This window comes from Salmo salar, chromosome 16 (assembly GCF_965601325.2).
Source record: "Salmo salar chromosome 16, fSalSal1, whole genome shotgun sequence".
Lineage (NCBI taxonomy): Eukaryota > Metazoa > Chordata > Actinopteri > Salmoniformes > Salmonidae > Salmo > Salmo salar.
This window is the reverse complement of record NC_138306.1, coordinates 73729937-73755336: the sequence shown is the minus strand read 5'-3', so window position 1 is coordinate 73755336 and position 25400 is coordinate 73729937. Positions and strand designations below refer to the sequence as shown.

General features: G+C 45.4%; 1 protein-coding gene across 2 annotated transcripts in view; it reads left to right on the top strand.

Moving 5' to 3' along the window:
* The first annotated feature begins 297 nt into the window (after positions 1–297).
* The window catches only part of LOC106574495 (guanine nucleotide-binding protein subunit alpha-11), a 35469-nt gene continuing 10366 nt past the window's right edge, over positions 298–25400 (top strand). For both annotated transcript variants that reach the window (XM_082962899.1, XM_082962900.1), the window contains exons 1-3: positions 298–1481; positions 22730–22914; positions 23087–23241. In XM_082962899.1, coding sequence (XP_082819025.1) covers positions 1346–1481; positions 22730–22914; positions 23087–23241 — 476 coding nt within the window. In that variant the 5' untranslated portion in view covers positions 298–1345. The remainder of the gene's footprint in view (positions 1482–22729; positions 22915–23086; positions 23242–25400) is intronic.

Sequence of the window (25400 nt, the reverse complement as noted above, 5' to 3'; positions counted from 1 at the left end):
CCCGCAGATCATGAGTGGGTGGGAACTGCGATATTAATCCGTTGATCCCTGTGCCATTGAAAAACCAATACCGGTAATCTCCCTAAATAGATACATTATGAACTCATAAGGAAATATGAAGAAAAAAAATCAATAATTTGTCGTTGACTTCCAGCTGTATTTTATGTGTGCAGTTTGTTGTATGCATCGACCTAATAGAGTGGTTCTCAGAATCCAGCTCCAGAATTAAAAGACGTCCCGCCCCTTTTCCTGTTCATGTAACGTGCAAACTCACTGTCACTCACTTTGGTTGCCTAGTACCCTCCTGGCATCAATCAAGAGTGTGCCATGCCCACGGGTTTCAACAGAAACGCAACGATCTGCTAATAAATGGAACTGCTAGTTGCTAGCGAGTGATGGATCAATCTTCTTGAAGGAAGGCCATCAATACGCATTTTGTTTTCTGTTTATTTAACTAGCGGCTCTGTTTCCATGGGAAATGTATTAGCAAGCTAACGTCAGATAGCACGATAACTGCGCCAAAAATGATGCGAGATTCAATCGAATGCTGCACTGCTAGCTAGTCAGCCAAATCTGACTGGGGAATGGTCATTTCTCAGTTTGCCAGCATCACAGCTCTGACACATCGCGAAGCCGTTCAGCTATCGAGACATAACGCTGGAAACTAGCTAGCGTTTAGTTGGATAGAAAAAGAGGACGAACATTTGCTGGGAAGCGGTGACTGTGCCATTGTAAGACAGGTCATATGGATGCGTTGCCTTCGTGTGCATTGTATTGACAATTGTGGCTTGGCTCTAGTTAGGGGACGGACAGCTCTGAGAAGGCGGACAGTTGGCTACGTTAGCTTGTTGGATGTCGCGACAGTGCAGTTAGGTTCGTTCGTTGTGTCAGGCCAGTGACCCACGAACCCAGTCAGTGAACAGGGGGTATCGCAATCGAGGTGGGTAATAGAGATAGTTAGCTAGCCAGGTAGCTAGCTAGTTGTCCAACTAACGTTAGCTAGCTAACGTGAGAAATCTAAACAAGGCTTGAAGCGCGCCTCAACGGAGAGAGGCCCTCAACACACCCCCTCGCATCGACACTGCCCCCTCTTCGCCGATCCTCCCGTGATTTGCTGAGATCTGTACACGGGTGAAGTCGGACAGTTCTCGGTTGGGGACAACTTGACAGCGAGGCCCCTAGCTCCCCTCCCCCATTCCCATCCAAGACCCCTCAGTCCACCTCTTCGCAAGACATTAGAAGCGAGGATCGGGATATTAGATACCTAACTAAAGTTAACCCATCCAACCGAAGTCTGTCATCCACCTAGTCCATTCTAACCCGCGGGTTGCCAAAACCAGGAGGTATGACTTTGGAGTCGATGATGGCTTGCTGCCTGAGCGAAGAGGCGAAGGAATCGAAACGAATCAATGCGGAGATAGACAAACAACTCCGGCGAGACAAGCGGGACTCGAGGAGAGAACTGAAATTGCTTCTTCTTGGTAACTCAAACTGTCATCCATATTTTGGGGATTCTTTGAACCATAGGTAGCTAGTTGCCGTTTTGTGAAATATCAATTTAGCTAACTAGATGGGTTAGCTAGCTAGCTTCAGGCCTCCACCCCCCCCCCCCCCCCCCCCCCCTCCCAAATGAGCTAGCTAATGTTAGCTAACCAGTCAATATGTATTAGTTAGTTAACGTTAGCTAGCTTGATATGTGTTTTGTTAGCAAACGAGTTTGTTAGCTAGTCAGATGGGTAGGTAGCTACCTTCTGTTGCTAGCTAAATTACCAAGCCACTTGGCCAACATCTGGTCACTTTAGCTGTTGGTGTTGGTGCTACTAGTGCTTGCTACCTAACGTTGGCATCTAGCTATTTTCTGTCATTGCATGCTAGCTAACTGTATCTTGCTTACCATCCACTCACACCTTGTTTAACTAGTCAATTAGTCTATATACGGTTAGCTAGCTAAGAGCTGGGCGTCAATTTAATTATTTCAACGGGGGAATGGTTCGTAATCAAATCAAGTGGTTATACTAACAATGTATTATTAGATGAGTAACGTTAGTGTCACCATATTGTTATATCCAAAAGAATTTAAGCATATATGGTCATGTTAATGGTACTTTATTGCAGAAGACAGATCCCTCCCGACTATTTTTATGTTAACCGCAGCCAGATGAATGATCCATTGGATGGTGATAGATTGTAACAGTTGTACTGCTAAATAAAAAATACAGGTGAGCTGAAAAGATGAATAGGACTAGGGGGTCACACATTGCACAACCTGGCAGATGCAATTCCTATAGCTAGGCCTAGGCTCTATATGGGAAAGAGTTCTGGTGTGCTCTCTGAATTAAATGTATATATGAAACATCGGGTGCAGCTTCTCAACATCAGTCAGAAGCATGAAGATGCATGAAGATACTTGTGTGTGTATATGTGTCTCTGTGCTTTTACAGACCCCCACGACGAAGAGCATGGAGGCAAAATCAGCAGTAACTCTTTTAAATCTCCTGGCAGTAGAAGTTGTCCTAAGACACAGGTCTCTGGGATCAGTTTGGCAGTCCTAAATCCTAACCTTAGCCACAGGATAAAAATAACTGGCCTTAGATTGCCAGCATCTACCATTCTTCTAGACATAAAAAAATTACATTGTGTTTCTATTGGAGAAGTTTATTTTGTGTAGTCGACTACCTCTCAGAAACGTTTGCTCTCGTTTCACACTTACAAAATATATCCCAGGTTGTCTGACACGTGTGATTGCCCCTCTCTCCAGTCGTTTCCCTGTGGACCCTGGCTCAGTTCTGAGAAGTAGGCCAAACCACACAGAGACACACTATTCTATTGTAGGCTATTTAGTCATTTTTTTTTATTTTTTTTATCACATTCTATCCTACTGTATTGTATTCTTGACTTGAACCTGTGGGGAGCATATTAGGCCTAGTTCATGAAGAAAAAAAAAAATTATATATATATATATATATGTCACACTGAACAAAAATATTAACGCAACATGTAAAGTGTTGGTTTCATGAGCTGAAATAAAAGAGCTCCGAAATGTTTCATACGCACAAAAAGCTTATTTTTCGCATTCTGTGCACAAATTTGATTAAATCTCTGTTAGTGACTGTCTCCTTTTGCCAAGATAATCCATCCACCTGACAGGTGTGGCATATCAAGAATCTAATTAAACAGCATGATCATTACAAAGGTGCACCTTGTGCTGGGGGCAATAAAAGGCCACTAAGATGTGCCGTTTTGTCACACAACACAATGCCACAGATGTCTCAAGTTTTGAGGGAGCGTGCAGTTGGCATGCTGACTGAAGGAATGTCCACCAGAGCTATTGCCACAGAATTTAATGTTCATTTCTATACCATAAGCTGCCTCCAATGTCCTTTTAGAGAGTTTGGCATTACATCCAACCGGCCTCACAACCGCAGACCGCGTGTAACCACGCAAGCCGAGGACCTCCACATCCGGCTTCTTCAACCACTTGGACAGCTGATGAAACTGGGTTTGCACATCCAAAGAATTTCTGCACAAACTGTCAGAAACCATCTCAGGGAAGCTCATCTGGGTTCTCGTCGTCCTCACCAGGGTCTTGACCTAACTGCAGTTCGGCATCGTAACTGACTTCAGTGGGCAAATTCTCACATTTGATGGCTGCTGGTACGCTGGAGAAGTGTGCTCTTCATGGATGAATTCCGGTTTCAACTGTACCGGGCAGATATGCAGACAGTGGTATATGGTGTAGTGTGGGCGAGCGGTTTGCTGATGTAAATGTCAGAGTGCTCCATGGTAGCAGTGGGGTTATGGTATAGGCAGGCATAAGCAATGGACAACGAACACAATTGCATTTAAGCAATGACAATTTGATTACACAGATACAATGACGAGATCCTGAGGCCCATTGTCATGCCATTCATCTGGTGTTATCACCTTATGTTTCAGCATGATAATGCATGGCCCAATGTTGCAAGGATCTATACACAATTCCTGGAAGCTGAAAATGTCCCAGTTCTTCCATGGCCTGCATACTCCCCAGACATGTCACCCATTGAGCATGTTTGGGATGCTCTGGACCGGCGTGTACGACAGCGTGTTCCAGTTCCCGCCAATATCCAACAACTTCACACAGCCATTGAAGAGTGGGACAACATTCCACAGGCCACAATCAACAGCCTGATCAACTCTATGTGAAGGAGATGTCACGCTGCATGAGGCAAATGGTCATGAAACCAGATTGGTTTTCTGATCCTCTCCCCAACCTTCTTTTTAAGGTATCTGTGACCAACAGATGCATATCTGTATTCAGTCATGTGAATTCCATAGATTAGGGCCTAATTAATTTATTTCCATTGATTGATTTTCTTTGAACAGTAACTCAGTAAAATCTTATAAAACGCAACATGCAAGAATTTCTATTTTTGGTGTGTGTACACACACACACTATCTGTATCCAGTAGGCTCAGTTGGATTACTGTTCCCCACTTCCATTTCTCAATTCTACTGCATCAGAGTGGAGCACAGAGATGATGGATGTGTGGGTTGGGACTGCGCACTTCGTCATCAATATATCTCTGTTTATACCTACTGACTATTCCTACTCTTGTGATGCAATGCTGTGTGAGTCTAGGACCAGGGCTGGAACTAAAGCCAGTACTAGTTATGCAGGAACTAAAGCATGTAAAGACCAGGCTAGCCCTGATCAGTGGAGAAGTCTACTTCCTGTATCAGATTCTTAGATTTTAGTCAGTCAGTGGGACTTCTGTGAGAGGCAGTGTGTGCCTGTGCCTCTGTGTGACCAGTCATGCTGTAAACAGACTATTCTAAGTGAGCTAAGGCTCTGTATTTGTGTCTGAGCAGGGATAAGGAGGTGTAAAGAAGGATTAGTCCAGGTCTATAATAGGCTTTGTTAAACATGGATAAAGCTTAGACTGATATGTCACTGACTCCTATTAGTCACACGTCTCACTAGGGCTGTGCGTGGTTTTCCAGGTCAATTACCTTGTTTTTAAATGCTCCGTAGTTCTACACTCTCCTGTTCAATGCATGATGTTACGAGTACCACATTCCCAAGCTGTTGCATTTATCAGGAGTTGATTGTACATGCAAATACTGGGGTTTCCTATGGCTCGGTTGGTTGGAGTATGAAGTGCTTGTATAACCAGAGTTGAGTTTTGATGCCTGAAGAAGGGACAGGCCATGGAGACATCACTCACTCTCTAACCCCCCCCCATGCTCCACAGCTCTGGTGGTGTTTTTCTCTACTTGGTCAAAACATAGAGGGCTCTAGGCTGGCTCGGCTGGTGGCTGCTGTAGCTTGACTAGGGACTGGCTGGCTGGGCTGGGGGCTGCTGTAGCTTGACTAGGGACTGGCTGGCTGGCTGGGCTGGGGGCTACTGTAGCTTGACTAGAGACTGGCTGGCTGGGCTGGGGGCTGCTGTAGCTTGACTAGGGACTGGCTGGGGGCTGCTGTAGCTTGACTAGGGACTGGCTGGGGGCTGCTGTAGCTTGACTAGGGACTGGCTGGGGGCTGCTGTAGCTTGACTAGGGACTGGCTGGCTGGGGGCTGCTGTAGCTTGACTAGGGGCTGGCTGGGCTGGGGGCTGCTGTAGCTTGACTAGGGACTGTCTGGGGGCTGCTGTAGCTTGACTAGGGACTGGCTGGCTGGGCTGGGGGCTGCTGTAGCTTGACTAGGGGCTGGCTGGCTGGGCTGGGGGCTGCTGTAGCTTGACTAGGGGCTGGCTGGGCTGGGGGCTGCTGTAGCTTGACTAGGGACTGGCTGGGGGCTGCTGTAGCTTGACTAGGGACTGGCTGGCTGGGCTGGGGGCTGCTGTAGCTTTACTAGGGGCTGTCTGGGGGCTGCTGTAGCTTGACTTGGGACTGGCTGGGCTGGGGGCAGCTGTTGCCTGAATTGGTGCTGGGCTAGGGGCTGCTGTAGCTTGACTAGGGGCTGGCTGGGGGCTGCTGTAGCTTGACTTGGGACTGGCTGGGCTGGGGGCAGCTGTTGCCTGAATTGGTGCTGGGCTAGGGGCTGCTGCAGCATGACTTGGAGCTTTGTTGGCTGTCTGGCTGGGCTGGTGGCTGCTGTAGCCTGACTTGGGGCTGTGTATCTGTGGCCTGGGTGTTGGCTAAATGAACTGCTGCCTACTCAAGTCACTTTCTTGTCCTGCTGCTTCGCTCCAAATGGGAGGGCTATCCATGTCGGGCTAGCAGGGCTCAGACTCTCCAAATGGAGGAGAAACTAGCTCAGATGAAGTTCGATTTGGGTGGTCACTCACTAGCCAGGGGCAGGCTGAGGGGTTTAGTTCTAAACCCAGGTGACGGTCAGAGCAGAAATAGCCTGGAGGAGAGAAGACTCAGGTGTTCGCTCATTATTTTGGTCATATAAGGGAATGTTGTCATGCTTCTGGAGCTAGTTTTGACAGCCGTGTGTGTGTGTGTGTGTGTGTGTGTGTGTGTGTGGTGTGTGTGTGTTAAATCCCTCCATGCCAAGGGTCAGGTTTAGGGATAATGATCTGACTTGCATTACATAAATACTATTACAAAAAAATTGCATAATTTTATAGCGGCCATTTTTTCACCTCCTAGGCCATCAACACGGTGTTCAGGTTCACTGTGACTGGCTGGCTGGTACACAGTCTGACGAACATACATGCATACATACATGCATGCATACATACACTCAGAAGCCAGCCTATAAATACTTTCCCAGGTGCTCACCTTGTTAATGAAGAGGATTTTAATCGAGTGTGTGTCCCACAGCCGCCAATCCTCATGGAACACCACGCACACACAGCCCAAACGGGGTCATGCATTTCTCTCTGGAGATGTAGGGGGGTTATGAGGCAGAGTTCTAGACTAACTTTTATTCTGGTGGCACTGGTGCTCCCAACTTTTTCAGTTGATGGCACCAGCATATGATTTGGTCATCCTGGTTTTTCACCACTGCTCAGCGATAATGACCTGAGACTCATAATGTGCCTGCATTCCATACAGAACCTAATAATGACTAGCCGTCTTATATATTAGCATGCCCTTGCAGAGCTTGACATTCAGGTACATTTGCCAGTGGCACACTGGGCCAGTACCAACTGAAAGCTACTGGCCCGAATGAAAAGAAGACTGACCAGGGAAAGCGGATGATGCGCGCATCATTTAAATGTTATCTTTCGTTTGTGGGCTGTAGCCTATAGTCTATAATGACCTATCCTCCATACACAAAGAAATTACATTTTAACTTGACAATATCATTTATATTGATTGTTTGGAGGGAAAAAATGGTGCAAAGATTTTATCTCAAAAAGGGTGTTACTGGTAAAGATTTTTGAAGTCACTTTGTAGGGTCCTATAAAATCCAACTAATTTTGGTAAATTCAGTTCACGGTTTTATTTTTCCAGGCTTCTGAGTTATCCTAGTTTTTTTCAGGTTTTCACTCTCAAAATCACCTTTTTCTAGAAAAGAACATACCATTTCTGTATTTATGTCCACAACAATGCTTAAACCACATCAGGAGAACAAAAGCAACATTGGAGGGTGTAGTTGCCCTTTTAATTTGTGTAAACTGTCAGGAGACCATTGTTTGGCTAGTTGTTTTTTTACTCTAGGCTACAATGTACAGTGTAGGCTACATGTGATGGCAGTTTGCTAAACGAATGTCCCACGATTGGTACAAATCATCATGAAATCATTCTGCCAGGTAGACCTACTTTACAGTCAACATTTAATTGGGAAGGTTTTTTGGGGAATGCCTTTATAAATGTTCATTCAGCCTCCCAAGGCGTGTTGCGAAGTCACTACAGCGCAGTGTTGTGGCATCACTACAGCCTGGGGTTCGATCCCAGGCTGTGTCACAACCGGCCACAATTGCCCAGCATTGTCTGGGTTAGGGGAGGGTTTGGCCGGGTTTGGGGGTGCTTTACTTGGCTCATCGTACTCTAGCGACTCCTTGTGGTGGGCCGGGCGCCTGCAGTCTGACTTCGGTCCTCAGTTGAGCGGTGCTTCCTCCGACACATTGCTGCTGGCTTCAGGGTTAAGCGAGCGGGTGTTAAGAAGCGCGGTTTGGAACTGCACACGGGGACAAAGATTGTACTTTTTGGAGAAATGTCCTCTGGTCTGATGAAACAAAAATAGAACTGTTTGGCCATAATGACCATCGTTATGTTTGGAGGAACAAAGGGGAGGCTTGCAAGCCGAAGAACATCATCCTAACCGTGAAGCACGGGGGTGGCAGCATCATGTTGTGGGGGTGCTTTGCTGCAGGAGGGACTGGTGCACTTCACAAAATAAATGCCATCATGAGGAAGGGAAATTATGTGGATATATTGAAGCAACATCTCAAGACATCAGTCAGGAATTTAAAGCTTGGTCACAAATGGGTCTTCCAAATGGACAATGACCCCAAGCATACTTCCAAAGTTGTGGCAAAATGGCTTAAGGACAACCAAGTCAAGGTATTGGAGTGGCCCTCACAAAGCCCTGACCTCAATCCTATAGAACATTTGTGGGCAGAACTGAAAAAGCGTGTGTGAGCAAGGAGGCCTACAAACCTGACTCAGTTACACCAGCTCTGTCAGGAGGAATGGACCAAAATTCACCCAACTTATTGTGGGAAGCTTGTGGAAGGCCACCTGAAACGTTTGACCCAAGTGAAACAATTTAAAGGCAACGCTACCAAATACACTCAATTAGTATGTAAACTTCTGACCCACTGGGAATGTGACAAAAGAAATAAAAGCTCAAGTAAATCATTCTCTCTACTATTATTCGGACATTTCACATTCTTAAAATAGTGGTGATCCTAATTGACCTAAGACAGGGAATTTTTACTCGGATTAAATGTCAGGAATTGTGAAAAACTGAGTTTAAATGTATTTGGCTAAGGTGTATGTAAACTTCGGACTTCAACTGTGTGTGTGTGATATTACACGCATGCATACACGCATGCAAGCACACGCATGTAAATCACCAGGGAGGGCCCTATAAAAACGGAATCCAGATGTAGAAACGGAATAAAAAAACAAACCAATTTTAGTTAAATTATTCCGAGGCGCATCAACAAGATGCGTATGCCTAATGAACAGCAAAAGCACTAGCCTATGTCAATGTACTATGCCCCATAGTACAAAGGTTGAGACATTCTATTGTGCGGGAAATAAATATCCCACCTTATATTTATTAAACACGACTGGCGCGTGTATGTATGTATGTATGTATGTATATAATCAATTTAAATGGACTATTTTGGTTAATGGCCTTGGTGCCCTAGCAGGTGGCCTTGGTGCCCTGGCACATTGGGCTCCTCTTGAAGGGCAAATGGCCTTGGTGCCCTAGCAGGTGGCCTTGGTGCCCTAGCAGGTGGCCTTGGTGCCCTAGCAGGTGGCCTTGGTGCCCTGGCACATTGGGCTCCTCTTGAAGGGCAAATGGCCTTGGTGCCCTAGCAGGTGGCCTTGGTGCCCTGGCACATTGGGCTCCTCTTGAAGGGCCTTGCCCCTAAGAAATTCCAGGCCTGCTAGTAAGACCCTTTTAGTCATCACATTTGTACCATAAAAATCGGAATTAGTCAAATAATTGTAGCTGAGGCTGAAAATTTAAAAAATAAATGTAATTTATTTTAGCACTCAGCCAAAGATATGAACATTTTTATATTCATCCAATGTCTGCCATATTTTTGGATAACGTGATGTTGCTGCTCGCGCTGCTCCCTCTGCACACTGAGTGGTAGTGAACGTGATGCTGGTCTGTAGAAACCGGATGCAACCCGGATATAGACGGTCCGTGAATTGGCGAAGGAAAACAACGGGGCGTACGTCTTGGACGCAGTCTCCAGTTCTTATACCCCGGTGGTTAGACCCCCATGTGTCTTTCTCCCCCTCTCTCTGTATCCCTCTTTCTCTGCACCCCCTCTCTCATCATTCCTTTTTTCTGTCTCTTTCTTTCTCTGCACCCCCTCTCTCATCATTCCTTTTTTCTGTCTCTTTATATCCCCTCCCTTCCCCCTGATGATGTCAGAACAGAACTGATTCACTGGTACATACGTTTGTTCCCCCTTCTTACCATAAGCTTGGGGATAAGGGTGTGTGTGTGTGTTTAGGTAGGCCAACTAAGGGAAGTGGGGTGTCACAGCGTAGGTAACATTGACTGGCCTGGGGCTGACCACAGGATCTCTATAACCTCAGTTGGTAGGCAGCTGGTGTGTGTTGTATGCCTTGGGCTGCCTTGGCTGCTGCTGTGTGTGTGTGTGTGTGTGTGTGTGTGTGTGTGTGTGTGTGTGTGTTTCCTAAATGCTGCCAGAGAGATACGTATATTTTGGGTCGCCCAGCAGGCATGCTCCTGTCTCTTCGCTCCAAATGTCTCTGTACTATGATTAGCTGAATAGTCCTTTATTTCTTCTCCTTTCTAAAGTAGTACACGCACACCCACGTTTCCACAACGGGTTCAGGCTAAAACAAAAACATCATGGGGAAAAACGAATCAAAAAATCCCCAGACACTAAGAAATAGTTGTGTTTTTTTGTTAGGTGTGAGGGATTGTAGACGAAGCTTGGGCAGAATCGACACGGTCTATGATCACATTCCCATCCCACAGTGGGGAAGTCCAGAAATGAACTACACAGATAATCAACCACAGTTCACCACTGGTTAACCTCACCTAACCTGTTATCAGCAGTCTGCTTTACCACAATGCAAATGTCTACCTCTGCATTTGCAAACACACTTATTTATTTATTTATTTATATATATACATTACACACTGCTCAAAAAAATAAAGGGAACACTAAAATAACACATCCTAGATCTGAATGAATGAAATAATCTTATTAAATACTTTTTTCTTTACATAGTTGAATGTGCTGACAACAAAATCACACAAAATAATCAATCGAAATCCAATTTATCAACCCATGGAGGTCTGGATTTGGAGTCACACTCAAAATTAAAGTGGAAAACCACACTACAGGCTGATCCAACTTTGATGTAATGTCCTTAAAACAAGTCAAAATGAGGCTCAGTAGTGTGTGTGGCCGCCACGTGCCTGTATGACCTCCCTACAACGCCTGGGCATGCTCCTGATGAGGTGGCGGATGGTCTCCTGAGGGATCTCCTCCCAGACCTGGACTAAAGCATCCGCCAACTCCTGGACAGTCTGTGGTGCAACGTGGCGTTGGTGGATGGAGCGAGACATGATGTCCCAGATGTGCTCAATTGGATTCAGGTCTGGGGAACGGGCGGGCCAGTCCATAGCATCAATGCCTTCCTCTTGCAGGAACTGCTGACACACTCCAGCCACATGAGGTCTAGCATTGTCTTGCATTAGGAGGAACCCAGGGCCAACCGCACCAGCATATGGTCTCACAAGGGGTCTGAGGATCTCATCTCGGTACCTAATGGCAGTCAGGCTACCTCTGGCGAGCACATGGAGGTGCTGTGCGGCCCCCCCCAAAGAAATGCCACCCCACACCATGACTGATCCACCGCCAAACCGGTCATGCTGGAGGATGTTGCAGGCAGCAGAACGTTCTCCACGGCGTCTCCAGACTGTCACGTCTGTCACATGTGCTCAGTGTGAACCTGCTTTCATCTGTGAAGAGCACAGGGCGCCAGTGACGAATTTGCCAATCTTGGTGTTCTCTGGCAAATGCCAAACGTCCTGCACGGTGTTGGGGTTGTGCTTACAGCCCAACCTGTGGACGTCGAGCCCTCATACCACCCTCATGGAGTCTGTTTCTGACCGTTTGAGCAGACACATGCACATTTTTCGGCCTGCTGGAGGTCATTTTGCAGGGCTCTGGCAGTGCTCCTCCTGCTCCTCCTTGCACAAAGGCGGAGGTAGCGGTCCTGCTGCTGGGTTGTTGCCCTCCTACGGCCTCCTCCACGTCTCCTGATGTACTGGCCTGTCTCCTGGTAGCGCCTCCATGCTCTGGACACTACGCTGACAGACACAGCAAACCTTCTTGCCACAGCTCGTATTGATGTGCCATCCTGGATGAGCTGCACTACCTGAGCCACTTGTGTGGGTTGTAGACTCCGTCTCATGCTACCACTAGAGTGAAAGCACCGCCAGCATTCAAAAGTGACCAAAACATCAGCCAGGAAGAATAGGAACTGAGAAGTGGTCTTTGGTCACCACCTGCAGAACCACTCCTTTATTGGGGGTGTCTTGCTAATTGCCTATAATTTCCACCTGTTGTCTATTCCATTTGCACAACAGCATGTGACATTTTTTGTCAATCAGTGTTGCTTCCTAAGTGGACAGTTTGATTTCACAGAAGTGTGATTGACTTGGAGTTACATTGTGTTGTTTAAGTGTTCCCTTTATTTTTTTGATAATTTAAAAAACTAAACGATTTTAGTTTAATTATTTACTTCTATTGAACTTATTAGAAAAGTAGTTAAATTGCACTAAACTGTCAGCAGAGGAAATCCATTCTGAGATATTACAGGTTGTGTCTGCATGTGCAGACTTTGGTCTGGTTTGTTGTGTTTCAGTGTCTTTATTATGTACAGTACCAGTCCGAAGTTTGGACACACCTACTCATTGAAGGGTTTTTCTTTATTTTTACTATTTTCTACATTGTAGAATAATAATTAAGACATCAAAACTGTGAATTAACCTCTATGGGCTAGGTGGGACGCTTACCCAACAGCCAGTGTAATCCCGTGGCGCATTATTCAAATTCCTCAAAAATGCAAAAACTTCAATTTTTCAAACATATGACTATTTTACACCATTTTAAAGACAAGACTCTCGTTAATCTAACCACACTGTCCGATTTCAAAAAGGCTTTACAACGAAAGCAAAACATTAGATTATGTCAGCAGAGTACCCAGCCAGAAATAATCAGACACCCATTTTTCAAGCTAGCATATAATGTCACATAAACCAAAACCACAGCTAAATGCAGCACTAACCTTTGATCTTCATCAGATGACAACCCTAGGACATTATGTTATACAATACATGCATGTTTTGTTCAATCAAGTTCATATTTATATCAAAAACCAGCTTTTTACATTAGCATGTGACTAGCATGTGACTAGCATTCCCACCGAACACTGCCGGTGAATTTACTAAATTACTCACGATAAACGTTCACAAAAAGCAGAATTATTTTAAGAATTATAGATACAGAACTCCTCTATGCACTCGATATGTCCGATTTTAAAATAGCTTTTCGGTGAAAGCACATTTTGCAATATTCTCAGTAGATAGCCCGGCATCACAGGGCTAGCTATTTAGACACCCAGCAAGTTTAGCACTCACCAAAGTCAGATTTACTATAAGAAAAATGTTATTACCTTTGCTGTTCTTCGTCAGAATGCACTCCCAGGACTTCTACTTCAATAACAAATGTTGGTTTGGTCCAAAATAATCCATCGTTATATCCAAATAGCGGCGTTTTGTTCGTGCGTTCAAGACACTATCCGAAAGGGTAAATAAGGGTGACGAGCATGGCGCAATTCGTGACAAAAATGTTCTAAATATTCCATTACCATACTTCGAAGCATGTCAACCGCTGTTTAAAATCCATTTTTATGCCATTTTTCTCATAAAAAAGTGATAATATTCCGACCGGGAATCTGCGTTTAGGTAAACAGACAAAAGAAAATAAAGCTTGGGGTCGACTCGGGCACGCGCCTAAGCCCATAGTACTCTGATCGGCCACTTGCCAAACGCGATAAAGTGTTTCAGCCAGAGGCTGCCTCGATATCGTTCAGCTTTTTCCCGGGCTCTGAGAGCCTATGGGAGCTGTAGGAAGTGTCACGTTATAGCAAAGATCCTCAGTCTTCAATAAAAAGAGCCAAGATGAAACACAACTTGTCAGACAGGCCACTTCCTGCATGGAATCTTCTCAGGTTTTGGCCTGCCATATGAGTTCTGTTATACTCACAGACACCATTCAAACAGTTTTAGAAACTTTAGGGTGTTTTCTATCCAAAGCCAATAATTATATGCATATTCTAGTTACTGGGCAGGAGTAGTAACCAGATTAAATCGGGTACGTTTTTTATCCGGCCGTGTCAATACTGCCCCCTAGCCCTAACAGGATAACATACAGTTGAAGTCGGAAGTTTACATACACTTAGGTTGGAGTCATTAAAACTCATTTTTCAAGCACTCCACATATTTCTTGTAAACAAACTATAGTTTTGGCAAGTCGGTTAGGATATCTACTTTGTGCATGACACAAGTAATGTTTCCAACAATCGTTTACAGACAGGTTTTTTCACTTATAATTCACTGTATCACAATTCCAGTGGGTCAGAAGTTTACATACACTAAGTGGACTGTGTCTTTAAACAGCATGGAAAATTCCAGAAAATGATGGCATGGCTTTAGAAGCTTCTGATAGGCTAATTGACATCATTTGAGTCAATTGGAGGTGTACCTGTGGATGTATTTCAAGGCCTACCTTCAAACTCAGTGCCTCTTTGCTTGACATCGTGGGAAAATCAAAAGAAATCAGCCAAGACCTCAGAAAAATAATTGTAGACCTCCACAGGTCTGGTCAATCCTTGGAAGCAATTTCCAAATGCCCGAAGGTACCATGTTCATCTGTACAAACAATAGTACGCAAGTATAAACACCACGGGACCACATACAGCTCAGGAAGGAGACGCGTTCTGTCTCCTAGAGATTAACATACTTTGGTGAGAAAGTGTATATCGATCCCAGAACAACAGCAAAGGACCTTGTGAAGATGCTGGAGGAAACGGGTACAAAAGTATCTATATCCACAGTAAAACGAGTCCTATATCGACATAACCTGAAAAGCCGTTCAGCAAGGAAGAAGCCACTGCTCCAAAACCGCCATAAAAAAAGCCAGACTACGGTTTGCAACTGCACATGGGGACAAAGATCGTACTTTTTGGAGAAATGTCTTCTGATCTGATGAAACAAACCAGAACTGTTTGGCCATAATGACCATTGTTGTGTTTGGAGGAAAAAGGGGGAGGTTTGCAAGCCGAAGAACACCATCCCAACCGTGACGCACAGGGGTGGCAGCATCATGTTGTGGGGGTGATTTGCTGCAGGAGGGACTGGTGCGCTTCCCAAAATAGATGCCATCATGAGGAAGGGAAATGATGTGGATATATTGAAGCAACATCTCAAGACATCTGTCAGGATGCTAAAGCTTGGTCGCAAATGTGTCTTCCAAATGGACAATGACCCCAAGCATACTTCCAAAGTTGTGGCAAAATGGCTTAAGGACAACCAAGTCAAGGTATTGGAGTGGCCATCACAAAGCCCTGACCTCAATCCTATAGAACATTTGTGGGCAGAACTGAAAATGCGTGTGCGAGCAAGCAGGCCTACAAACCTGACTCAGTTACACTAGTTATGTCAGGAGGAATGGGTCAAAATTCACCCAACTTATTGTGGAAAGCTTGGGGAAGGCCACCTGAAACGTTTGACTCAAGTTAAACAATTTAAAGGCAATGCTACCAAATACTAATTGAGTGTATGTAAACTTCTGACCCACTGGGAATGTGATGAAAGAAATAAAAGCTGAAAAATCGTTCTCTACTATTATTCTGATATTTCACATTCTTAAAATAAAGTGGTGATCCTAACTGACCTAAAACAGGGAATTTTTACTATGATTAAATGCCAGGAATTGTGAAAAACTGAGATTAAATGTATTTGGCTAAGGTGTATGTACTAAGGTGTATGTAAACTTCCGACTTCAACTGTGTATATACTCACACACTACTCAAGTTCAAGCTTTGTGTTTCTCTGAGGAATTGTATGTTAAACAAACACATTCAACATTTGTGTGCATTTACCAAATAATTTTTCAAATGGAGTGTTTAGCGTCCGCTAAAAATCAGTACTGTTTGTGTGTGTGTTTCTGTTTTGCTGAGGTTTTTGCGCAAGGTTCCCCTATTACTCTGCTCTCTTGCCACCATCATATCTGATACCACATACACCCCTCTCTTTACCAGACGTGTGTGTGTGTGTGTGGGCTGTGTGGTTCACCCTGCGCTGTATCCTCGTGGGCGTTTTTCTAAGCGCTGGTGTCTTTCTCGCGCTGCTGCCTGGAAAGACCCAAGTAGTGTCAGCTAGTAAAAGGTGTGTGAGTGTATATGTAAGTGTTGCTCTGGTTCGCTCTCTCTCTCTTTGCCGACTGGGAAGGAAAGCGTTATCAAACCCAGTAGTGTGGTCTATTAAAAGGTGACCTCCGTTTTTCTAGGTCGCCACCAAAAAAGAATGGACAGATTCTAGTTCTGAATATCCCAAATGCTTGACAGGGAGGAGAATGAGCGAGTGAGGGATGGGAGAGGCGAAGGGAAAGGGGAGGTGGATGATAATGGTGGGAGATGGATTTCCAACCTCAGGGAGTGGGAGGAAGACAAAGATTAGGGGCATGAGAGGAGAGATGGAGTAAGGGCGAGGCTGGGTGAAGAGAAGGGGAGGCGGGAGTGGTCTGGGGGAGAGGAGGGAGACAGAGGCTGGTAGTGTGCTCTAGAGGAGAGGAAGCGACAGAACAGAAGCAAGATGGAGGGAGAGATCTTATGACAGGGTCACGAGAAATAAATCAGACCTCAGACTGATCTTTCACTGAGGACACGGGCCGTGTTCCAGTACTGTAACACAGCCTCTTCTCTCCTTGGGCTGCATCCCAATACTGTGAAGGAGAAATACAAAACTGACCTTACATCAGCAGCGTCTTTTATATTTGCATCCCAATACTGTGAAGGAGAAATACAAAACTGACCTCACATCAGCAGCGTCTTTTATATATACAGTACCAGTCAAAGGTTTGGACACATCTACTCATTCCAGGGTTTTTCTTTATTTTTACTATTTTCTACATTGTCAAAACTATGAAATAACACATGGAATCATGTAGTAACCAAAAAAGTGTTAAACAAATCAAAATATATTTGAGATTCTTCAAAGTAGCCACACTTTGCCTTGATGACAGCTTTGCATTCTTTCAACCTGCGTCATTAGGTAGTCACCTGGAATGCAATTCTATTAACAGGTGTGCCTTGTTCAAAGTTAATTTGTGGAATTTCTTTCCTTCTTAATGCGTTTGAGCCAATCAGTTGTGTTGTGACAAGGTAGGGGTGTTATATAGAAGATAGCCTTTTTTGGTAAAAGACCATGTCCATATTATGGCAAGAACAGCTCAAATAAGCAAAGAGAAACAAACGACAGTCCATCATTACTTTCAGACATGAAGGTCAGTCAATACGGAACATTTCAAGAACTTTGGAAGTTTCTTCAAGTGCAGTCGCAAAAACCATCAAGCGCTATGATGAAACTGGCTCTCATGAGGACCGCCACAGGAAAGGAAGACCCAGATTTACCTCTGCTGCAGAGGATAAGTTCATTAGAGTTAACTGCACCTCAGATTGCAACCCAAATAAATGCTTCCCAGAGTTCAAGTAACAGACATCTCAACATCAACTGTTCATGGTCAAATTGCTGCAAAGAAACCACTACTAAAGGACACCAATAAGAAGAGACTTGCTTGGGCCAAGAAACACGAGCAATGGACATTAGACCGGTGGAAATCTGTCCTTTGGTCTGATCAGTCCAAACGGGAGAGTTTTGGTTCCAACCGCCATGTCTTTGTGAGACGCAGAGTAGGTGAATGGATGATCTCTGCGTGTGTGGTTCTCACCGTGAAGAATGGAGGAGGAGGTGTGATGGTGTGGGGGTGTTCTGCTGTTGACACTATCAGTGACTTATTTAGAATTCAAGGCACACTTAATCAGCATTTCTACCACAGTGTCCTGCAACAATACGCCATCCCATCTGGTTTGCGCTTAGTGGGACTATCATTTGTTTTTCAACAGGACAATGTCCCAACACACACATCCTGGCTCTGTAAGGACTATTTGATCAAGAAGGAGAGGGATGGAGTGCTGCATCAGATGACCTGTCCTCCACAATCACCCGACCTCAACCCAATTGAGATGGTTTGGGATGAGTTGGACGTCAGAGTGAAGGAAAAGCAGCCAACAAGTGCTCAGCTTATGTGGGAACTCTTTCAAGACTGTTGGAATAGCATTCCTCATGAAGCTGGTTGAGAGAATGTCAAAGAGTGTGCAAAGTTGTCATCAAGACAAAGGGTGGCTACTTTGAAGACTCTAAATTATATTTTGATTTTAACACTTTTTTTTTTGGTTACTACATGATTCCATATATGTTATTTCATAGTTTTGATGTCTTCACTATTATTCCACAATGTAGAAATAAAGTAAAACCCTTAAATTAGTAGGCGTGTCCAAATCTTTTGACTGGTACTGAATATATTTTTTATTTAACCTGTATTTAACTAGACAAGTCAGTTAAGAACAAATTCTTATTTACAATGATGGCCTACCAAAAGGCCTCCTGCGGGGACGGGGGCTGGGATGAAAAATATAGGACAAAACACACATCACGACGAGACAACACTACATAGAGACCAAAGACAACGCCATAGCATGGCAGCTACACATGACAACACAGCATGGTAGCAACACCGCATGACAACAACATGGTAGCAACACAACATGGCAGCAGCACAACGGTTGCGCAACAGTTGTCTACAAACAGCTTCGTCCTCCTCCTCAGTATTGTATCTAACAGACTGAAGAGAGGAGCAGGGCCCTTTCTACATAGCAGCAGAGAGAGCTGGAGAGAGAGCCTGAGGCATAGTTATATTTACTATCTGCTAGGAAAGAAAGAGAAAACAAAATGCAGGAGGAGAGAAGAGGGTTGCCATGGCAACCGAAATATGGCTGCTCTTAAAACCTTGAATGTAGGTGGGGGTGTTTCTTTCTCCATCTCGTTCTCCGTCTCTTTCTCCATCTCTTTCTCCGTCTCTTTCAGTTTGCAGATATAGCAGATCTGTGTTTAGGGATTGACGTGGCAGTAGCCTGGTGTTAGCCTGCCTCAGGGTAAATGTGTATTTCTGTGCAGAGAGGCTGAGAAATATGGGTTACCAGCAGCCCCTTTGGCTAGTGAGGGTTTAGCCAGTGAGGTGTTGTAAATCCAGCTAAAACGGTTACTTTGCCAAATGTGTGTGTTTTTGAGTTCTCATAAAACCACTGCTTCAGAAAATGAATTTCTGATCGGACAAGTTCAGATAGTACCTCGCTGTTTCTTTCCGTCTCGTTCGTACGAGACACCACCCAGGTGAGGACAATTGGTGCCATAAATCAATCAGTTAATTACCAGGGAGAACAGAGAAGCAGCAGTACTGTGGACCTGTAGGCCTGTAAGGGAACACCCTTCCTTTAAAAGGCAAGCGGCTTAAGTTGTTTAATCTCACCCAATGATATGGCTGGGTATCGTCTTCCATAACTACTCCCCCCCCCCCCCCCCCCCCCTCTCAGATGGCTGTAGTATTAGGACAAAGAACCTTTGACATATCTGAGAGCATAAACCGTTTAGCGTAATCAATTAGATCTGTTCTCAGTACTGTTTTGTAAGGCATGGTGTCTGGCTGAGCCCTGGAGAGGCTTGTATTAGCAAAAGGAGATGAGGGTATGGCAGGGTCCCAGATTTCTACTGGAAAGACAAGGTTCTACTTCTGGCAGTCAAGTCGTGACAGTTTTGTTTGAACCAATCCCCTGCCTCCTCTGGATTATATACGGAAAACAAAAATATAAACTTATCTTGCAATAATTTCATTGATTTGTACTGAGTTACAGTTTTATATGAGGAAATCAGTCAATTAAAAGAAATAAAATAGGCCCTAATCTATGGATTTCATGACTGGTCACAGATGCCTTAAAAAAAAAAAATTTGGCCTCACAATAGTCCTCAGGATCTCTTCACTGTATTTTTGTGCATTCAAATTGAAATCGATTTTAAAATGCATTCTCTAAAATGACGTTGGTACAGAAATCAACATTCAATTCTCTGACCACAGCTCTGGTGGACATTCCTGCAGTCAGTATGCCAACTGCACGCTCCATCAACCTGAGACATCTGTGGCATTGTGCTGTGACACAACTGCACATTATAGATTGGCCTTTTTATTGTCCCCAGCAAAAGGTGCACCTATGGAGTGATCGTGCTGTTCAATCGGCTTCCTGATATGCCACACCTGTCAGGTGGATGGATTATCTTGGCAAAGGAGAAATGCTCACTAACAGGGATGGAAACAAATTTGTGCACATAATTTGAGCGAGAGTTTTTGTGCGTATGGAACATTTCTGGGATCTATTATTTCAGCTCATGAAACATGGGACCAACACTTTACATGTTGCGTTTTAGTTTTTTTGTTCAGTGTATGTCATTGGTTGGATAGAGACTCATTTGAACCCATTCCTCTGTTTACGATTCTTTCTCTTCTCACGGGAGTGTGCACTCATTCATTCCTCTTCCTGGATTGGAAAAGGACTGGTGAAAGAAGGAATGTTTAGGCAGTGGAAACTCGCTGTAGCCCATACCTACACCAAGCCAATGATTTTAAATTCACGAGGTGGGAGTGAGCAAGCACTACTTTGTGGAAACTGTGAGGGGAGTCTAACTGGTGGTCGTACAGTAGTAGGATTTCATAGTAACCCCAAACCGTCCTATGGTTTGTAGTTGACCATGGGGGTGAAAAGAGCCAGTGTGCGACTGGATACTGCAGTGCAGGCTGGGTTGAATGGAGCTCTAGGTGGTTCTGGTGGGGGTGTCTGTCTGAGGGAGGACATGGCTGTGTAGATCTGACAAACATCTGGTTGGTTCTGTTAGAAGCTGTCTGCTGTTGTCGAAGCTGTTTGTGTTAAAGAACGACACTGTTGAAACGGATCTCACTGGATTCCCCTTCACTCTGGCACTCACAACACAACTCCCTCCCTCGCTTTCTCGCTCTCCCCCGCTCTCCGTCTCGCTTGCTCGCTCTCCATCTCGCTCGCTCTCCCCCGCTCTCCATCTCGCTCGCTCTCGCTCTCCCCCCGCTCTCCATCTCGCTCGCTCTCGCTCTCCCCCGCTCTCCATCTCGCTCGCTCTCCGTCTCGCTCGCTCTCCGTCTCGCTCGCTCTCCGTCTCCCCCGCTCTCCGTCTCGCTCGCTCTCCGTCTCCCTCGCTCTCCGTCTCGCTCGCTCTCCGTCTCGCTCGCTCTCCGTCTCCCCCGCTCTCCGTCTCGCTCGCTCTCCGTCTCCCTCGCTCTCCGTCTCGCTCGCTCTCCGTCTCGCTCGCTCTCCGTCTCCCTCGCTCTCCGTCTCCCTCGCTCTCCGTCTCCCCCGCTCTCCGTCTCCCCCGCTCTCCGTCTCCCTCGCTCTCCGTCTCCCTCGCTCTCCGTCTCCCCCGCTCTCCGTCTCCCCCGCTCTCCGTCTCGCTCGCTCTCCGTCTCGCTCGCTCTCCGTCTCGCTCGCTCTCCGTCTCGCTCGCTCTCCGTCTCCCCCGCTCTCCGTCTCGCTCGCTCTCCGTCTCCCTCGCTCTCCGTCTCGCTCGGGCTCTCTGTATCACTCTGTCTGGCTCTGTACACTATGCTCTCCAGTGATGTATTGAAGGTTTAACACAATTTACACACTTTTTAAAAAAAATGTAATTTTATGAATAGCATTTACACACCTATCTCGCTAAATTAGCGCACCTGTTGCACAGCACAGGGTGTCTGATGCATTTGCTGTTTGTTTTGGTTGTGTTTTGGATTAATTTGTGCCCAAGAGGAATGAATGGTAAATAATGTGTAGCAATTTTGGAGTCACTTTTATTGTAAATAAGAATAGAATGTTTCTAAACATTTGAAGTGGATGCTACCATGGTTACGGATAGTCCTGGATGAATCGTGAATAATGATGAGTGAAAGTTAGATGCACAAATCATACCCCCAAGACATGCTAACCTCTCACCATTACAAGCATCCACATTTAATGTAAAAGTGTAAGAAATTCATTTCTATTGTGCCCAATAAAAATGAATGGTAAATAATCTGGAACACAACCAAAACAAACAGCAAATGCATCAAACTAATTTGTAGTTACAAGCTTCATGTAATCATTGCGTGCTAAGGATATGGGACCAAATGCAAAAATGTTGACTACTTTAATACACAAATGAATTTCTTCCAATACTTTTGGTCCCCTAAAATGGAGAGGGTGGGTATCTACAAAAATAGTTGTAATTTCTAAACCGTTCACACAATATGGATGAAAATACCCTCAAATAAAGTTGAGTCTGCACTTTAACCTAGTGGTCATTGTTTCATTTCAAATCCAAAGTGCTGGAGTACAGAGTCAAAACAAATACTTCTGGAGCTCACTGTAGGTGTGTGTCCAGGTACAGGAGAGAGTGGTGCTAACAGTGGGTGTTCTGTGTGTGTGTGTGTGTGTCCAGGTACAGGAGAGAGTGGTTCTAACAGTGGGTGTTCTGTGTGTCCAGGTACAGGAGAGAGTGGTGCTAACAGTGGGTGTTCTGTGTGTGTGTCCAGGTACAGGAGAGAGTGGTGCTAACAGTAGGTGTTCTGTGTGTGTGTGTCCAGGTCCAGGAGAGAGTGGTGCTAACAGTAGGTGTTCTGTGTGTGTGTCCAGGTACAGGAGAGACTGGTTGGTGTTCTGTGTGTGTGTCCAGGTACAGGAGAGACTGGTGGGTGTTCTGTGTGTGTGTGTCCAGGTACAGGAGAGACTGGTGGGTGTTCTGTGTGTGTGTCCAGGTACAGGAGAGAGTGGTGCTAACAGTGGGTGTTCTGTGTGTGTGTCCAGGTACAGGAGAGAGTGGTGTTAACAGTGGGTGTTCTGTGTGTGTGTGTCCAGGTACAGGAGAGAGTGGTGCTAACAGTGGGTGTTCTGTGTGTGTGTCCAGGTACAGGAGAGAGTGGGAAGAGTACATTCATCAAGCAGATGAGGATCATCCACGGGGCGGGCTACACAGAGGAGGACAAGAGGGGTTTCATCAGGCTGGTGTACCAGAACATCTTCACCTCCATGCAGTCTATGATCAAAGCCACAGAGAACCTCAAGATCCCCTTCAAATACGAACAGAACCGGGTAGGATGTACTAACACAACCATAAAAACCACCGCCTTCCACACACACAACCAGAATTAGCTTGGTCAGAACGCGTCTACAGCCACTCACTCACACAAACACAATATAGTTCCAATGCACTCACTCTTCCCTCCTCGCTCTGTCTCTGTCTGTCTCCCCCGTCCCTCCCCAGTCTAATGCCATGTTAGTGAAGGAGGTGGACATAGAGAAGATCTGTGGCTTCGACCAGCCCTACATCAGCGCCATCAAGACCCTGTGGGCCGACCCTGGGATACAGGAGGCCTACGACAGACGCAGGGAATACCAGCTATCAGACTCCACTAAATAGTATGTCCTGGTGTGTCTCTGTGTGTGAGAGGTTGTTCGGGTGGGGGAGGGGTGGATGTGAGCGTACGTGTGTGTGTGTTGGGGTTAAGGCATTTGCGTGTGGGTTTTGGTGTGTGTGTGTGTGTGTGTGTGTGGTTCACTCTGGTGCCTCTCGACTGGTTGCCCCAACTCCGGAGAGCTGATGGCTAGAAATAAAGTGAGATACTGACTGTCTCACACACACACACACACACACAGTGCATTTGGAAAGTATTCAGACCCCTTCACTTTTTCCACGTTTTAGTTACGTTACAGCCTTATTTTAAAATGCTAATTTACAGCTGTATTTGGGGAGTTTCTCCCGTTCTTTTCTGCAGATCCTCTCACGCTCTGTCAGGTTGGATGGGGAGTGTTGCTGCACAGCTATTTTCAGGTCTCTCCAGAGATGTTCGATCCGGTTCAAGTCCGGGCTCTGGCTGGGCCACTCAAGGACATTGAGACTTGTCCTGAAGCCACTCCTTCGTTGTCTTGGCTGTGTGCTTAGTGTCGTTGTCCTGTTGGAAGATGAACCTTCTCCCCAGTCTGAGGTCCTGAGCTCTCTGGATCAGGTTTTCATCAAGGAACTCTCTGTACTTTGCTCCGTTCATCTTTCCCTTGATCCTTACTAGTCTCCTAGTCCCTGCCGCATAAAAACATCCCCACAGCATGATGCTGTCACCACCATACTTCACCATAGGTAAGGTAATTGGCCAGGGGATGAGCAGTGTCTGGTTTCTTCCAGACATGAAGCTTGGCATATAGGCCAAAGAGTTCAATCTTGGTTTCATTAGACCAGAGAATCTTGTTTGTCATGGTTTGAGAGTCCTTTAGGTGCCTTTTGGCAAACTCCAAGCGGGCTGTCATGTGGCTTTTTACTTCCGTTTGGCCACTTTACCATAAAGGCCTGGTTGGTGGAGTGCTGCAGAGATGGTTGTCCTTCTGGAAGGTTCTCCCATCTCCACAGAGGAACTCTGGAGCTCTGTTAGTGACCATTGGGTTCTTGGTCATCTCCCTGATGAAGGCCCTACTCCCCCGATTGCTCAGTTTGGCCAGACAGCCAGCTCTAGGAAGAGTCTTCTTCCATTTAAGAATGATGGAGGCCACTGTGTTCTTGGACCTTCAATGCTGCAGACATTTTTTTGTACCCTTCCCCAAATCTGTGCCTTGATACATTCCTGAGCTCAATTTTGAGTCTCATAGCAAAGGGTCTGTAAATAAGTTATTTCTGTTTTTGAGAAGCCTGTTTTTGCTTTGTCAAATGGGGTGTTGTGTGTAGATTGATTGAGGATTTTTTTTGTTTGTTATCCATTTTAGAATAAGGCTGTAACTTAACAAAATGTGGAAAAAATAAGAGGTCTGAATGCACTGCACACACACACACACACACACACCACAGTTCACGCACTCCTCTTTCCACCCCTCACATTCAGCTAATTGAAAGCTTATGTTGAACATACACCATTGCTTTGCCTTCTAAGAGGTGCTGGGAATAAATCTCCAGTACTTATTCTTCAATAATATGACTACTACACACGCATTTACCATTTACACAATCTATTGCTGACATTTAAGTCAAATCAAACCTTAGGATAAAGTGTATCGTGTGTGTGTGTGAAATGTTGATCTGTGATTCCTGGTTGATTGCCTGTTAACGTTATGAGAGGACACCATCTCTGCTGACACCCGGCTAATTGGACATCAGGACCTTGATAAGCTGAATTGGGTGTTTTTTGAGTTGGGCTGGAACGAACGCCTGCACACCCAGGGCATCTCCAGGACCAGGGCTGAAGAATCGCTCCCAATGCTGCCCCCTGTCAAAAACCCTGTTGTATTACAGCTAATCAGTCCCTTTCTCTCTCTGTGTGTGTGTGTGTGTGTGTGTGTGTGAGAATTACATGCTGACCACAGTGCTCAGGTCGTAAGCGTTGCAAAATAAATGTACACAGACATGTTATCATCATCTTTCATCAGTCTCCGTAGCCAGGCTCTAATATAGAACTTGGTTCTATTTGTGACGCTTGACGAGCTGCAAGTCCCGCCTCTCCCAGCTCCTCATTGGTTTTTAGGATTATATACCCACGTGGGTGATTGAAAGATGAACTGAGGTCCACAGTCCAGTTGGTGGTGGTAATGCACCTTAA